The sequence below is a fragment of the Suncus etruscus genome, chromosome 2 (assembly GCF_024139225.1).
Source record: "Suncus etruscus isolate mSunEtr1 chromosome 2, mSunEtr1.pri.cur, whole genome shotgun sequence".
Classification (NCBI taxonomy): Eukaryota; Metazoa; Chordata; class Mammalia; order Eulipotyphla; family Soricidae; genus Suncus; species Suncus etruscus.
Genome location: NC_064849.1, coordinates 83,518,026 through 83,536,034, shown reverse-complemented (window position 1 = coordinate 83,536,034; position 18,009 = coordinate 83,518,026). Strand labels below are relative to the sequence as shown.

The window sequence follows — 18,009 nt, the reverse complement described above, 5'->3', positions numbered from 1 at the left end:
CACTGTATGTCCTTACTTCCTAAAGGCATCAGAATTGCCCTCGACTTCCCCCCAGCTCATCACCCCCAATCTATCCACGGGAGGGAGTCCGGGCAGAACTTGGCTCTGTTGCAAATTAAAGCTTTTAGTTGGGCCACTGGACTCCAGGCAATTCCACAAGCACCCAGGTCTTCTCTCACCAAAGGCCTTTGTACACAGTGTTCTGGAACATTCCACAGCAGAGGCAGCTGCTTGGCTCCTTCCCTAGTTTGCTCTCCAGGGGTCCACTCAAGGTCACTCATCAGAGAGGCTGAATTGGCCACTCCCCCAAAGAGGCCCCTCTGTGTCCCTTGTCTCTGCTTCCTTTTCTCCCCAAGTTCCTGGCAAATTCACAATTTGTGTTTGATGATCGTTTCTCTTCCATCAATTTTAAATTTCACAAAGAAAGACAGACAGTTTTCTTTTGTTTTGTTTCTTTTTTTGTTAAATTAATTTTAATTAATGAAAAGATTAGTGCTATACATGCAAGAATTACTATTGATTTGAATTAAAAATCAGAGTTATCAACATATCTAGAATATTGCAATATTTGTTTCTTTTTGCTTTGGGTTGTTTGGTTGTTGGTGGTGGTGTGTGTGTGTGTGTGTGTTGGTGGTGGGGGGTGTGTGTGTTGGTGGTGGGGTGTGTGTATGTGTGTGTGTGAGAGAGAGAGAGAGAGAGAGAGAGAGAGAGAGAGAGAGAGAGAGAGAGAGAGAGAGAGAGAGAGAGAGAGAGAGAGAGAGAGAGAGAGAGAGGGGCACCTATGATGCTCAGGGTTTTCCTCCTGACTCTGTGCTTAGGAATCATTCCTGGCAGGTTTGGGGACCGTATGGGATGCCAGGGATCAAACCTGAGCCAGCTACGTGAAAGGCAAGTGCCCTCCCTGCTGTGCTATCCTTCTGGACTTCCAGTATCTGTTGTTTTTTGCCCACTATCAACTCTCTTAGCACTGGGACAGTCTCTACCTTAATGTACACAACAGTTTGCAGTGAATTTGTGGGGGGTCTTGACAGAGGGAGCTAAAAGGATGGGATGTGGGTGATAGAGACTTCTGATTGGCTCTGTCTTCCTTTTTTTTCGGGGGGGGGGGAGGCCACACCCAGCGGTGCTCAGGAGTTACTCCTGGCTGTCTGCTCAGAAATAGCTCCTGGCAGGCACGGGGGACCGTATGGGACACCAGGATTCGAACCAATCACCTTTGGTCCTGGATCGGCTGTTTGCAAGGCAAATGCCACTGTGCTATCTCTCCGGGCCCAGGCTCTGGCTTCCTTAGCACAGCCCACCAGCATCCTCCACAGATGGTCCAGGGCTTCACTTTCTCCTCCCTCCAAGGCACATATAACTCCCCACACACCTCATTCTCTGCCTTTCTCACTCTCTAGTTAAAATCTTCTGGTTAAAACCCCATCTTGCTTCTATAAGTTCTTGAGCACATAATATAGAAACATTATGAATAAATGAAACATATTTGGTTTTGTACATTTTTATGAACTGTTCATCCCAGCTCCTGCCTGCCTCATTATTCATAGCTCATGGAACATGACTGGTTCTTCTGTGCCATTGAACACTTGCATGGTACTACAATGATTTGCTTACTAATATGTTGGATCAATCAGTTTCCATTCTAATAAAGATATTTCTTCTTTGCTGACGCTTGTCACTCATTGGATAGAAGCACCTTTGGATTGGAGTATCTTTTGGTTTTTTAGGATTGTTTTTGTTTGTTTGTTTTTAGGCGATATCTGGCAGTGCTCAGAGACTACTTCTTGCTCTGCAGGATCCAGCAGCATGCAAGGCAAACACCCTACCACTAGCCTAAAGCACCTTTTGGATTGCTGCCTTACCCTACCTTTTCTCCACCCAGGGTGTGATCTTTGGGTTGCCAGTAAAGCCCCCAGGGCTCAGGGAGAAACAGCTTGAGCTGTTTCAGTTTTCCACTACTGAGAGATCTGCTTGCTGGTGTCAGTGCTAGAAGCAAAAGGCTTGCACTGGAAGTCCCTGTTTGGGCACCAGTTGTAAAATAAGTCCCCATGTTGTGAAATCACCCCACACATCATAACTGGTGGAGGGGCTGGAGTGGTAGCCCAGTGGTAGGGCATTTACCTTGCATGCTGCCAAGCCAGGTCATACCCCAGTTCGATCCCCGGCATCCCATGTGGTCCCCTAAGATGCCAGGAATAATTTCTGAGTGCAGAGCTAAAAGTAACCTCTGAGTACCACTGAGTGTGCCCCCCCACCCACCAAAGAAAAAAACCATTTGGTGGAGCAAGATCCAGGTAAACTTTTACATATCAAAAGGATAGGTGAAAAGGAAAGAGGAAATTGGGGGAATGCCTTTGTTTTGGGTTAATAGCTGGGTCTTATCTTACACTAATGTTTTTCTCTCTCTGGGTACTGGAAAGTGTTTTAGTCACCCTGTGTTCCCAGTAACAATAATACACCTCATTTAATTGAATTCAGGAAATAGTCATGAAGGATGAAATGAAAGAAGGCAAGCCTGGAGCAAAAGAAAGTAGAGGGTAAGTTATCACCTCAAGAACGGAGTCATGCTCTTTCATGAAATTGAAAAAAACAGGAACACTTCCAAAAGCTTTTATGATGCCAACATCACCTTGATGCCAAAACCAGACAGAGATGTTGCCAAAAAAGAAAATTACAGACCAATATCCCTGATGAACTCAGATGCAAAGATCCTCAACAAAATTCTGGCAAACAGGATCCAATGCTTCATCAAGAAGATCATTCACTACGATCAAGTAGGTTTCATCCCAGGAATGCAAGGATGGTTTAACATACGTAAATCTATCAACAGAATACACAGCATCAACAACAAGAAAAATGAAAATCACATGATCATATCAATAGGCTCAGAGAAAGCATTTGATAAGGTCCAACACCCATTCTTGATCAAAACTCTCAGCAAGATGGGAATAAAAGGAACCTTTCTCATTATAGTTAAGGCCATCTACTAGAAGTCAATGGCAAGTATTATCCTCAATGGAGAAAAGCTAAAAGCCTTCCCTCTAAATTCTGGTACAAGACAAGGCTGTCCGCTCTCACCACTCCTATTCAACATAGTACTGGAAGTACTTTTGATAGCGATTAGGCAAGAAAAAGATACCAAGGGCATCCAGATAGGAAAGGAAGAAGTCAAGCTCTCACTGTTTGCAGATGACATGATATTATACTTAGAAAACCCTAAGGACTCTACCAAAAAGCTTCTAGAAACAATAGTTGCATATAGCAATGTGGCAGGGTACAAAATTAACACACAAAAATCAATGGCCTTTTTATACACTAATAATGATAGGGAAGAAATGAACATTAAGAAAACAACCCCATTCATATTAGTGACACACAAACTCAAATATCTTGGAGTCAACTTGACCAAAGACATGAAGGACCTATACAAAGAAAACTATAAAACCCTGCTCCAAGAAATAAAAGAGGACACACGGAAATGGAAACACATACCCTGCTCATGGATTGGCAGGATTAACATCATTAAAATGGCAATATTTCCCAAAGCATTATACAGATTTAATGCAATCCCTCTAAGAATACCCATGACATTCTTCAAAGAAGTGGACCAAACACTTTTGAAATTCATTTGGAACACTAAACACCCTAGAATAGCTAAAGCAATTCTTGGGTAAAGGAATATGGGAGGCATTACTTTCCCCAACTCTAAACTGTATTACAGAGCAATAGTTATCAAAACAGCATGGTATTGGAATAAGAAGAGACTCTCAGATCAGTGGAATAGGCTTGAGTACTCAGATAATGTTCCCCAGACATACAATCACCTAATTTTTGATAAAGGAACAAGAAATCCTAAATGGAGCAAGGAAAGCCTCTTCAACAAGTGGTGTTGGCACAAGTGACTAGCCACTTGAAAAAAAAAGTGAACTTAGACCCCCAGCTAACATCATGTACAAAGGTAAAATCCAAATGGATTAAAGACCTTGATATCAGATCTGATACCATAAGGTATACAGAACGACATGTAGGTAAAACACTCCATGACATTGAGACTAAAGGCATCTTCAAGGAGGAAACTGCACTCTTCAAACAAGTGAAAGCAGAGATTAACAGATGGGAATATATTAAACTGAGAATCTACACCTCAAAGGAAATAGTGCCCAGAATACAAGAGCCACCCACTGAGTGGGAGAAACTATTCACCCAATACCCATCAGATAAGGGGCTAATATCCAAAATATACAAGGCACTTTACAAGAAAAAAACAACTAATCCCATCAAAAAATGGGGAGAAGTGGGGCCGGCGTGGTGGCGCTAGAGGTAAGGTGTCTCGCTAGCCTAGGATGGACCGCAGTTTGATCCCCCAGTGTCCCATATGGTCCCCCAAGCCAGGAGCGACTTCTGAGCGCATAGCCAGGAGTAACACCTGAGCATCACCAGGTGCGGGCCCCCCCCCAAAAAAAAAGGAAAAGAAAAAATGGGGAGAAGAAATAAACAGACACTTTGATAAAGAAGAAATACAAATGACCAAAAGACACATGAAAAAATGTGGGGCCGGAGAGATAGCATGGAGGTAAGGCGTTTGCCTTTCATGCAGGAGGTCATCGGTTCAAATCCCGGCGTCCCATATGGTCCCCCATGCCTGCCAGGAGCAATTTCTGAGCATGGAGCCAGGAGTAACCCCTGAGCACTGCCGGGTGTGACCCAAAAACCACACACAAAAAAAAAAAAAAAAAGAAAAAGAAAGAAAAGAAAAATTGGTCCACATCACTAATCACCAGGGAGCTGCAAATCAAACAACTATGAGGTACCATCTCGCACCACAGAGAGTGGCACACATCACAAAAAATGAGAACAATCAGTGCTGGCAGTGATGTGGAGAAAAATGAACTCTTATCCACTGCTGGTGGGAATGCCGTCTAGTCCAACCTTTATGGAGATTCCTCCAAAAAATGGAAATTGAACTCCCATATGATCCAGCTATACCACACCTAGGAATATACCCAAGGAACCAAGGTAAAATACAAAAATTCCTTCCTTACACCTATATTCATTGCAGCACAATTTACAATAGCCAGACTCTGGAAACAACCAAGATGCCCATCAACAGATGAATGGCTAAAGAAACTGTAGTACATATACACAATGGAATATTATGCTGCTGTCAGGAGAGATGAAGTCATGAAATTTTCCTATACATGGATGTACATGGAATCTATTATGCTGAGTGAAATAAGTCAGAGGGAGATAGACGCAGAATAGTCTCACTCATCTATGGGTTTTAAGAAAAATGAAAGACGGGGCCGGAGAGATAGCACAGCGGTAAGGCATTTGCCTTGCATGCGGAAGGTCGCTGGTTCAAATCCCGGCAATCCATATGGTCCCTCGAGCCTGCGGGGGGTGATTTCTGAGCGTAGAGCCAGAATAACCCCTGAGCATTGCCAGGTGTGACCCCCCCCCCCAAAAAAAAAAAGAAAAATGAAAGACATTCTTGCAATAATTTTCAGAGACAAAAGAAAGGAGGGCTGGAAGTTCCAGCTCAAGACATGAAGTTCACCACAAAGAGTGGTGAGTGCAGTTAGAGAAATAACTACACTGAGAACTATCATAACAATGTGAATGAATGAGGGAAGTGGAAAGCCTGTCTAGATTACAGGTGGGAGTGGGACGAGGTAGAGGGAGATTTGGGACATTGGTGATGGAAATCTTGCACTGGTGAAGGGGGGTGTTCTTTACATGACTGGAACCCAACCACAATCATGTTTGTAATCAAGGTGTTTAAAAAAAGATAAAAAAGGGGGGCAGAGAGATAGCATGGAGGTAAGGTCCCCCGAGGCTGCCAGGAGTGATTTCTGAGTGTGGAACCAGGAGGAACCCCTATGCGCTGCCAGGTGTGACCCAAAAAAAACAAAAAACAAAACAAAACAAAAGAACGGATTCATCTGTGGCCCCATCCCCCCATTCTTACTGTGCAACTTGATCTTACCTGCAAGACCCCGCCCATTCCTGGGAGGGGTCTTTGGAAGGTTAGATAAGGCCTTTGACGGAGGGAATTGGGGTCTTTGCCAGGATGGAGGTTGGAGGTGACATGGATGAAAGAAGTAAGATGCAGGGCTAGCTAAGAATGGCCAATGCTTAAATAGGTTTATGATATAGGCCACACCGATGTTGGCCAGGGCAATAAAGATGTTATCTCTCTGGAAGCCTGTCTGAGTGAGTCTGATTCCCACCGAGACCACCTGAAGATGATGACCTGCCGGTTAATGGAGGATGGAGCCACGTGGCTGGGGCCTAAGGACAAAGGTCTCCACCATCCAAGCCCATCCTAAGGGCTGATTTTCTACAGTCATCCAGCTCCATAGCCTCAAAGCCCTGGAATATGCAGCCACATAAGCAATCATGTGACACCCCCATAATTTTAATATTGACATCCCAGTAGGTAAACACCACATTAGATGTGAGATAATCATAGAAGCCACATAAACTCAACAAACCAAACCAAGAAAAGAATACTCTACTAGCAATAAATAGTTTAGTAAACCTTCAGACAATGATGTTATGACCCCACTGTGAGATATGACAGTTGTCACAAATTATCTCTTAATCAAGTTTTTATTTCCAATAATTCCATTACCATTTAGGTGTGCCAAGCAATATTCAGTAAAATATTCATTCAGACTTCAGAGAGGTTGGGAAACTGGTGGTGGGAATATTCCATTAGTGGTGGGATTAGAAAGAAGAGAATAGGGGCCAAAACAATAACACAGTGGAAGGGCATTTGCCTTGCACACTGCTGACGCAGGATGGACCTGGGTCCAATCCCTGGCATCCCATATGGTCCCCCAAGCCAGGAGCAATTTCTGAGTACATAGCCAGAAGTAACCCCTGAGCATCACAGGGTGTGGCCAAAAAGCAATAACAACAAAAAACATGCCCCCAATAAAAAATAGAAGAGAATATTAGGCCGGAGTGATAGCACAGCAGTAGGGCATTTGCCTTGCACAGAGCCTACCCAGGATGGACCTGGGTTTGATTTCTGTCATCCCATGTAGTCCACTGAGCCTGCCAGGCCTCAGCGACTTTTCTTTGGGGAGGCACACCCAGTGACACTCAGGGGTTACTCCTGGCTATGCGCTAAGAAATCACTCCTTGCTTGGGGACCATATGGGATGTTGGGGGATCGAACCATAATTCATCCTGGGTCAGCTGCGTGCAAGGCAAACACCCTACACTACCGCTGCACCATTGCTCCGGCCCCAGGGCTCAGTAATTTCTGAGGGCAGAGCCAGGAGTGACGCCTGAGTGCTGCAGGATGTGGCGGAAGGAAGGAAGGAAGGAAGGAAGGAAGGAAGGAAGGAAGGAAGGAAGGAAGGAAGGAAGGAAGGAAGGAAGGAAGGAAGGAAGGAAGGAAGGAAGGAAGGAGGGAGGGAGGGAGGGAGGGAGGGAGGGAGGGAGGGAGGGAGGGAGGGAGGGAGAGAGAGAGAGAGAGAAAAGAAAAGAAAAGAAAAGAAAAGAAAAGAAAAGAAAAGAAAAGAAAAGAAAAGAAAAGAAAAGAATATTGCGGCCTTCTAAAGACTGTGTGCACTCGTCTCTGCTTCTGCCCTTTAATGGGAGAGATTTCCGGCCAGCAGCTTTCTCTCAACCAGGACAGAAGGTGGAAGGCGAATACAAATAATTCGCAAGTGTTAAGCTCTTTTGTGAACACCTAGAAAATTAAGCTGTAGAAGTTAATAAAACGCTCAAGCTGAGTTCCTGTCAAGAGGTTTATTGAGGGAGCAAGCAGAGTTTTTATGCCCTGCTTCAGTGGGAGGAGCAAAAACATAGGATTGAAACTTAAACCAATCAGATTTGTACAGGTACAACGATTTTAACCAATGGGAGCAGACACATTTTGATGGCGGGAAGGATAAGGAGGAACCTGGCAGGATGGGGGGAGGGGAAGCAAATCCTTAATAGATCTTACAGTTTAAACCTTACAAAAAAACAGGTTCCATGGAAAGATTTAAGGAATCTAGTTAAGCCAGATTCTCTGTGGTGAGCTAAATTTATTTGCAGGGTTCTTTTGGCTCAGGGCTATGCAAACTTTTTGTGGCTTGAATCAGACGGTGGAAAATCCATTCAGAGTTCCATTAAACATGTGGGTGCTCGGTCGCTCACAACTGTGGAGGACAGAAAAGAGAGAATATCATATCACAGTCGCCCCCCCCACCCCAGGACTTTCAGGGTCTTGGACACTCCCAGAGCTATCCCCAAGGTGGGCCGAGCTAAGTTGACAAAAAAAGTACCTCTGAAGGAGAGTATCACCCTATGCCAGTGGGACTCTGGAACCTCCAATGCTGCACCCTAGTGTGGACCAGTTCAAGTGGGAAGACAGACAAGCTCCAGCTAAGCCAACTGCATCCCTGGGGATTCTGTTTGGGCAGGTACAGGGTGACACCCTATGTCTACATCCCTTTATGTGTTTTTTTTTCTCCAACCCCACCCCCAAACCTGCCCTTTATGAATGGATGACTCTCAGGATTTGATTCCATTGGTCCTCGGTTAGTGTTGTGACTTTTAGAGTTGTTCCCTGGGGGACCATCTCTGTAGATGGTGGCAGTGATATCACTGTACAGGGCTGGAGGGGGCTCCTCCATTTCTGTTTCTGTGCTCATTTCCACCTTCGTTTGTTTGTCTGCATCTCTAACAAACAAGAACTCGGGTCACTAGTGTTGAGCAAGGATGCCAGGAATGGCCCACAGGGCTCAGAGCAGGACACCCTAGACTGGTTCACCTAACCAGGAATGATTGTGCAACCTCTAAACTCCCTCTAGGGGGCAGCATGCAAAGGCCTTCCAGTGGGCCCAGCAGGCATTTCCAGGGCACAGATGCCCAGTCTGAGGTGCAAAGATTCCTGCCAACGATAAATCTGGGTAGTGCCCTCAGGCACATCACTCTTGCACCCCGATTACTCAAGTAGCCTGTTGTGTCGTTCCTTGGGGGGTTTATTGGGATGTGGTCCCTCGATAACTTTGCTGTAGGGTCCAGTGTAGACGCCATCACAAATGAGTGTATTTCACTTGTGCCCAGTGGAGAGGGACATACGCTGCCCCCCTCGCCTATCTGAGGTTCTAGAGTCCCTCGGCGTCATGGTTAGTCTGCCACCCTGCTACAAACGCCCACTGCATGCAAGACTGATGCCCACATGTTCCCACTACCAGGTGTCTTTCCTGATTGCCACCAGGTCAGGACAGGGTTCAAGCAAACACCTACCAGCAAGTGGACGGTGCAGGTGTGGCTGACCCACTCAACAACAAGAAAGAACGACGAGCCAAAACACGCCAGAGGAATGAATAGGGCACAAGGAGCGAGAAATTGGTGTCACTGAGGGAAAGTGGGGCACAGGCGTATAAGTCTTATCTCACTGATGACAAGTGGGCCCCTTCCTAGAAGCGGGTGTTGACTGTAGAGGAACTCAAGGAATTCGTCTGGAATGATAGAATGATGACTCTTGTGGCCTCCTGAGTGAATACACTTGACGGGTCTTAAGTCTTTGAAGGGTCCTCAGTGAATAGTTCCTATTTTTATTGTTTGTTTATTTGATCTTGGGCCTCACCCAGCAATGTTCCGAGCTTACCCTGGCTCTATGATCAGAAATCACTCCTGGCAGTGCTCAAGGGACTTTAGGGGATGTCAGGGATCGAACACAGGTCAGTTATGTGTAAGGTAAACCCCTACCTGCTATATTACTGCTCAGAAATCTAATAGTTTCTTCTCTTTTTTTGTTCTTGTTCTTTGCTTTTTGCTTTTGGAGCCACACCCAACAATGCTCAGGGCTTATTCCTGGCAGTGGCTGGGGGGACCATATGGGATGCCTGGGATGGAACCTAGGTCAGCTGCATGCAATGCCTTCCCTGCTGTGCTATCATTTCAGCCCCAAGTAGTTCCTATGTTAGAAACAAAGCCCACTGGTCTGTCTCCCTAGGTTCCTCCAGTGTCATGTTGTGCTTAAAACTGGTGGGACTGGTTGTGTCTGGAAGGGAGGTGAGAAGCCTGGGGCAGGCGTGGGAAAGAGGTTGTCCCACTGTTGACTCTTTCTTCATGCTAAACTTTTGAACTATAGGTGGCATCAGCTATTTTATTTTTTCTTCAAATAGCTGAAATTTACAGTTAAGATTTAAAACCCACATTCTTGCTGGGCTGAGAGAAATGGAAACACGCAGTGGCCTGAAAGAGGGACTGTCTGCTTGCTCTACTTCAGGGCCTGGAAGTCCTACATGCAGACTGACCCACTCCCATAAGCACTGAGGGAAGAGTTTATATATATGTATATAATTACTTTATTTAAACACTGCAGTTACAAAGTTGTTCATAATAAAGTTGTTTTTTTTCCCCACAGTTCCAAAGTTGTTGAGTTTCAGTCATACAATGTCCAACACTCTTCACCAGTGTATACTCCTGCTACCAATGTCTTCAGCTTCCCTCCCTTCCTCCCTTCCCCCTGACCTCTCCCCTACCTGCCTCTAGAGCAGACATTTTTGTTTGGTTTGGTTTGGGTTTTGTTTTATGGGTCACACCTGGTGGCGGTGCTCAAGGGTTACTCCTGACTCTGTGCTCAGAGGTCATTTCTGGCAGTGCTCGGGGGACTATATGGGATGCTGGGGATCAAACCCTGCTTGGCTGCATAAAAGGCAAATATCCTACCCACTGTGCTATGGTTCCATTCTAAAAATGGAGAAGATATTTTTATCTAATATTTTTTCTTTTGGGGGGGGGTTTCGGCCACACCCGATTGATGCTCAGGGGTTACTCCTGGCTAAGTGCTCAGAAATTGCCCCTGGCTTGGGGGGACCATATGGGACACCAGGGGATCAAACTGTGGTCCTTCCTTGCCTAGCGCTTGCAAGGCAGACACCTTACCTCCAGCGCCACCTACCCGGCCCCTGGAACAGATATTTTTGGAAGAATATTTAATATATATTTTTGTTTGTTTTGTCTTGTTTTGTTTTGGAGCCATACCTCAGGGTTATTCCTGGCTCTGTGCTTTGAGATCACTCCTGGCAGGCTGGGAGGACCTGGGGATTGAACCCGGACCAGCAATGTGTAAGGCAAATACCCTACCTGCTGTGTTATCACCCTGGCCCCAAGAACATTATTTTAAAAGAGTTGTTTGGATTTTAGAATTTTTTCATCACATACAGGGAAGAATGTGTACATATGTATATCCATACTCAGAGGATTTTTGCTGTTGTTGTTTGGGCTGCACATGCCAGTTCTCAGGGCTTACTCCTGGCTCTGTGCTCTGGGATCACTCCTGAAGTGCTCAGGAGACCCCATGCAGCACTGGTGATCGAACCCAGGTCAGCCACTTGCAAGGCAAGGGCCTAATCTGCTGTACTAATTCTCAGGCCCCAGAGTGCAAATGTTTTAGCTCAACCACATGTAGCCATCATTCAGGTAGATAAAAAGAACACTGAAGTCCTCTAGCCAAGACCTTCTACTTGTCTTTTTTTTTTTTTTAATGTTTTTTGTTTGTTTTTAGGCACCACCCAGCAGTGCTCAGCGGTTAGTTACTCCTGAATCTGTGCTTAGAAATCACTCCTGGCAGGCTTGCGAGATGATAAGGGATGACAGGATCATGGCAAGGTCAGCCTACATGTAAGTCAATGTCCTCCCTCTGTGCTATTGCTCCGATTCCTGAGAATGATTCTTTTATTTATTTATTTATTTATTGGTTTTTGGGTCACACTATGCAGTGCTCAGGGGTTACTCCTGGCTCTGCATTCATAAACAACTTCTGGCAGGCTCAGGGGACCATATGCGATGCCGGGATTTGAGTCACCATCTGTTCTGGACACCATTCCACTATGCTATCTCTCTGGCCCCATGAGAATGAGTCTTGAGCACAGACAGAGTCATGAAAACTTGCAGGTGTAGCCCCAAGACAAAAAATATATATACACCACAATATACTTCTTCATTCAGGGGTGGGTGTACTCAATGGATGTACATGTACATGTAAGGTCCTTGGTTTGATCATCAGGAACACACACACACACACACACAAGTCCCTGGACACTGGAGTGGTAGGGAAAGGAAATTGGGCCACACACACACACACACACACACACACACACACACACACACACACACACGTCCCTGGACACTGGAGTGGTCGGGAAAGGAAATTGGGCCACACTGAGCATGGCTCAGGAGCTGCCTAGTCCTGGCTCTATGCTCAGGAGTGACCCCTGGTGGTAGAAGGAGTTGGTAAACTGCAAGGCAAGAACTTAATCCGAGTACTCTGCCCGAGACTAAGACACATTTTTGTCTACAGTGCCTAAGCAAAAACAAACATACAACAACAAAAAATTCAACACTGGAGTGACCAGGATCTCTCCCCTTACCTCAAAGTATTTCCAAAACACCTCATTAGCTCCATCATTTTTTTTTTTTTTTTTGGTTTTTGGGCCACACCCGGCAGTGCTCAGGGATTACTCCTGGCTGTCTGCTCAGAAATAGCTCCTGGCAGGCATGGGAGACCATATGGGACACCGGGATTCGAACCAACCACCTTTGGTCCTGGATCGGCTGCTTGCAAGGCAAACGCCGCTGTGCTATCTCTCCGTAAAGAATTTTTTTTTTGGTGTTTTTTTTTTTTGAGGCCACACCCATTTGATGCTCAGGGGTTACTCCTGGCTAAGTGCCCGGAAATTGCCCCTGGCTTGGGGGACCATATGGGATGCCGGGGGGATTGAACCTCGGTCTTTCCTTGGCTAGCACTTGCAAGGCAGACACCTTACCTCTAGCGCCACCTCGCCGGCCCCTTAGCTCCATCATTTTTACTTCACTCTACCAAACTATGACATCAGTTAAAATACCCAATACAGGGGGCTAGAGCGATAGCATAGTGGGTAGGGAGTTTGCCTTGCATGTGGCAGGCCCAGGTTTGATCCCTAGAGTGAGTTCTGAGTGCAGAGCCAGGAATAACTACTGAGAGCCACTAGGTGTAGCCCCAGGAAACAAGACAAACAGAACAAGGATGGGGGCTGTGGGGGAAAGTTCAAGTGGCAGAGCCAAGCTTAGCATAGTCAAGGCAAGTTCAAACCCAGTTTGGATGGCCCAGTAATACCCTATGATCAAACAAAGGCCCATTGTCAGGAGTCACTTTCAAGGCTCTGAGGGTGAGGCCCCAATAAAAAACTAAGAAGCTGGTTTGGAGTGATAGCACAGCAGGTATGGTGTTTGTCTTGCATGCGGCCTACCCAGGTTCAATCCCCACATCCTATATGGTTCCCTGAGCCTGCTAAGAGTAATTTTCTTTCTTTCTTTATTGATTTTTTTTTTTTTTTTTTGGTTTTTGGGCCACACCCGGTGACATTCAGGGTTACTCCTGGCTATATGTTCAGAAATTGCCGCTGGCTTGGGGCACTATATGGGACTGGGGGGATCGAACCAAGGTCCATCCTAGCCTAGCAGGCAAGGCAGGCACCTTAAGACATGTGCCACCGCTCTGGCCCCCAAGAGTAATTTCTGAGCACAGAGCCAGGAGTAACCTGAGCACTACTGTGTGTGGGCCAGAAACAAAAAAAATAAGAAATTGAAGCCAAAGTGATACAAGAGCAGGCAGGGCACTTGCTTTGCACACAGTTGACCCACTGGATCCCTGGGTTTGGTCCCGGGTACCACTTATGGCCCTAAGTCCCTGCCAGGTGTGATCATTAAGTTCAGAGTCAGTGAGCTCTGAGCACTGCTGGGTGTTCCCCCCGTCAAAAAAAAATTAACTAACTTAAAATAAGGATGGAAGACATCATTCCTGAATAATACCAAATATACCTTACTAACACCTTATGTAAGAGTCATTTTTCTCAGTATGTTATTAAGAATTTATCCCAGAAACTCTTGTTACAGAGATATAGCTAATGGCTTACTATCAAGAGTTCCTACAAATCAATAGTAAAAGAAAAAAGGCCAGTACTCAACCCCCCAAAAAAGAAAAACAAATATATTAATAAACGGGCAATGCAAAGGTCATTGTAAGGGTGCTGAAAGATAAGAGGAAAATGTTCCAGCTTAGAGGAATTCTAATAAGAGGGAAACCAAAATGCCTTTCTTAACTTACCAGGTTTGCAAGATCCAAAAGTTGATATAATACTGTCTGAAAAGACACAAAAAGCCACACACCTAGCTCAATAAGGTGCTACTCTTCAAAATTATTGGTGTCTATTCCCTCTGATTTAACAACTTCACTTCTAGGAATTGATTCCAGAGAAATTATACAAACACCTGGGGCCGGCCTAATAGTACAGTGGGTAAAGTGCTTGCCTTGCATGCAGCCAACCCAAAATCAACCCCCAGAACTACCTATGATGCCCTGAGCACTCCAAAATATATTATATTTCCTGAGTCAGGAGTACATCTTCAACACAGGTAGGTGAGCCCAAATCTCTCCTCAAAAAGAAATTATGTAAAACTTCTGTTAAAAAAAAAAGGGAGGGGGGTGCTGGAGATATAGCATGGAGGTAAGGCGTTTGCCTCTCATAAAGAAGGTCAGTGGTTCAAATCCCGGTGTCCCATATGGTCCCCTGAGCCTGCCAGGAGCAATTTCTGAGCGTAGAGCCAGGAGTAACCCCTGAGCACTGCCGGGTGTGACCCAAAAAAAACAAAACAAAACAAAAAAAAGAATGGATGGGCTGAGATTACTCGTTCTAATTCTGAGATGGTGAAAGTTTGGGAGTACTTGGTGTATCAGAAGACTTTAAGGTTAAAATAGGGGCCAGAGAGATAGCATGGAGATAGGGCCTGTGTCTTGTATGTAGAAGGATGGTGGTTCGAATCCCAGCATCCCATATGGTCCCCTGACCCTGTCAGTAATGGTTTCTGAGCGTAGAGCCAGGAGTAATCCCTGAGTGCTGCCAGGTGTGACCCAAAAACCAAACCAAACCAAAACAAAACAAAACAAAACAAAAGGTTAAAATGAAGAGTTATGGGGCCAGAATGATAGCACAGTGGGTAGTATGTTTGCCTTGCATGCAGTCTACCTGGTTTCTTTTTTTTTTTTTTTTTTTGGTTTTTTGGGGGCCAAAAAAACCCTGAGTTGCTCAGGGGTTACTCCTGGCTGTCTGCTCAGAAATAGCTCCTGGCAGGCACGGGGGACCATATGGGACACCGGGATTCGAACCAACCACCTTTGGTCCTGGATCGGCTGCTTGCAAGGCAAACGCCGCTGTTCTATCTCTCCAGGCCCAGTCTACCTGGTTTCAATCCCTAGCACCCCATGTGGTCCCCCAAGCCCGCCAGGAGTACAGAGCCAGGAGTAACCCCTGAACACTGCTGGGTGTGACCCAAAAACCAAAAAAAAAAGGTTAAAATAAAGAGTTATGGGGCCAGAATGATAGCACAGTGAGTAGGGTGTTTGCCTTGCACACAGCCTACCTGGTTTCAATCCCTAGCATCCCATGTGGTCCCCCAAGCCTGCCAGGAGTACAGAGCCAGGAGTAACCCCTGAGCATCACTGGGTGTGGCCCCAAAACCAACATAAATAAATAAAAATAATAAATAAGGAGTTTGTGGTCCTGTACAATGGAATTAATTCTTCGCTGCTGAAAAAGAACAGGGAGTGATGGCCAAGATACACTCCGAAAAGGAACTGCCCAGCTAGGATTCCACAGTTTGGAAAGAAGATTGTGTATTTGTTAAATATGCAGTGTGGAAAGAGATACATGGGCAACTGGTAACATAGGTCTGGGTTGGGAAGAAACTAGGGAGACAGAGACATGCCTGGGAAAGAGATGGTCTAAATGTTTATCCTTTTGTACCTTGAAACGTTTTGCCTGTAGACTGTATTTCCTTAGTCCCACGGAACTAAACGTTCACTTAAGTAAGGGGCTGAGTGAGGGGTGCTAAGGAGTTTAAGACAGTGGGTTTGTGTCTATCTGGACACCAAACCAAGCCAAACAAAACAACCCCCCACCCGGAAAAAAATCCACACTGGAAAAAAATGAGTCAAATAAGCAAACTACAAGAAGACAGACCAAACAAACAAATAAACCACGATGGAAAAATGAGCGTCCAGCCTAGTCTACCTATCCACAATCTTCTTTTCTTATCTGAATACTTCATAGAACAATTAAAAAAAAAAAGACAAAACCAAAAGAAACACAAAGGGTCCAAGAACCCCATGTTCCTCCTCAAGACATTTTCAAGGGCCCTGCTAAGAAACAGCTCCCTTTAGGAGGACACCAGGTCTCGGACAGACCCTGCAGGACACTCTAGCGGTGCAAAAACACACCTCGATTTTCCAACTTGGACGGCGCACAAGATGAGTCTGCAAAGTCGGGGATCACTTGCAGAAGTTTTTCTGTTGATTTTGTACAGATTTTGTACAGAACGCCAACTAGCACGGTTGCAAACAAAGGCCAGTCTCCGCCCCCCCTCCCCAATCTCCTCCAGGGCAACAGTTGGTTGACAAGTAGCTTCCTCCAGCGAAAGGGCCAGAGAAGCTCCCCAGGACCCGAAGGGAGGAGGGTCAGGGCCTAACCTAACCTGTTGCTGAGGGGCGGAGGGGGGGACCTGCAAACCCAAGTTTCTGCCTCTCTTCTGTAGTGGCCTAAAAATACGATTTATTTTCCGGTCTGGGCACACCCAGGTAGAGGCCCGAGGGATGCACACAAACCACCTGTTTGTCTCAGAGGCTTCCCACGGGCGGGGGGAGGAAGCCGAGTCACCCTGAGCCTTCCCTTTGGGGATGGAAAAAACAAGCCACCGGCTAGCCCGTCTCATCGCGTCTCGGGTGGCTGGCGCAGGAGGCTGATGCCCCAGAAGCCTGACTGGCTGCTAGCTGCCGGGGGCCACGAACCCGGGTGAGGTCAAGTTAGTTGGTGGGTCGGTCCAGGGCACTCTCAGGAAGCAGAGAGACAGTTCCAAAGCCAAAGGCCCGAGTTTTGCACAGGCTGTGCACACCCCCACTCCAACCCTGGATGCGCACACCCCGGGGAATGCTTCCCCAGGGTGGAGGACGCAGCTAGGCTGCAGCAGAAGATTGCCAGCGCTTGTCTATCTCTCTAGCTACCTGTGGCCAGCTCTGCAAAAGTGGGGCTCGGAGGCAGAGCACTGCGTCCTGCGCGTCTGGGTTGCACCCCGACCCTTCCAGCCGCATCCCCGGGAGCGCGCGCGCCCTAGGTGGCCAGGAGGTTTTCCTTCCCACCACCACCACCACCACCACCACCACTCCAAGTCTCACCAGAACAGCAGGTTGGCCCCCAGGAAGCCGAGCAGGCTGCGCCACGGCCTTTCCCAGCTCAGCAGCTCATCGGCGCGGCCGCCCAGGCACTGCAGCGGCTCCGCCAGCAGCCAGGTCGCCGCGGCGGCCACCGCGCGCGCAAACGTCTCCACCTGCCGCCCCGGGGGCTGCGGCGGCTCCTCGGGGGGCGCCCGGGGCGGCGGCTCGGGGCATCCAGGCGCGTCGGGCGCGGCGGGCACGGCGGGCACCGGGCTCGCCATCTTCCGCGGCGCTGGCACAGTCGCTGGCGCTGGCACGGTGACGCGCGCACCCGGGTGGCGGCGGGGCGCGCACCGGGCTCCTGTGACGTCAAGGCCGGGCGGCGGCGGCGGGGGCGCCCCCAGGGCCAGTGGGGTGCGGCCGGGGGCGCGCAGGGGTGGAGCCGGCCGCCCCGGGATGCGCGCATGGGGCGGAGTCCCGGGAGGCGCGCATCGCGGCTGGGGACCAGGACACACACACCCCCAAAGTTTTCCCTCTGTGTAGGAGCGAGCAGAGGCACAGCTTGGTTTGCTCCAGCTGCAGCTCGCCCCGTTTTGGGGGGTGTTTGGGAGGCGCCCCTTTTTCTGGCTGATTTCACCCCTACCGAGTAACCCTTCTGCACCCCGGTTTTCCCCGTCCTTCGGGGTTTTGGGGTGCGCCCCTTTCCCGGCTGATCTCACCCCCACCGATGACCCTTCTGCACCCCGGTTTTCCCCGTCCTTTGGGGTTTTGTGGTGCGCCCCTTTTTCTGGTTGACTTCACCCCCTGAG

General features: G+C 47.4%; 1 protein-coding gene across 1 annotated transcript in view; it reads right to left on the bottom strand.

Annotated features, from left to right (window-relative positions):
* Positions 1 to 17,481, bottom strand: part of RETREG1 (reticulophagy regulator 1) — a 131,742-nt gene extending 114,261 nt beyond the window's left edge. Inside the window, exon 1 of the mRNA XM_049769020.1 lies at positions 17,222 to 17,481. Within this exon, the coding sequence (XP_049624977.1) occupies positions 17,222 to 17,481 (260 nt within the window). The remainder of the gene's footprint in view (positions 1 to 17,221) is intronic.
* Between the last annotated feature and the right edge of the window lie 528 nt (positions 17,482 to 18,009).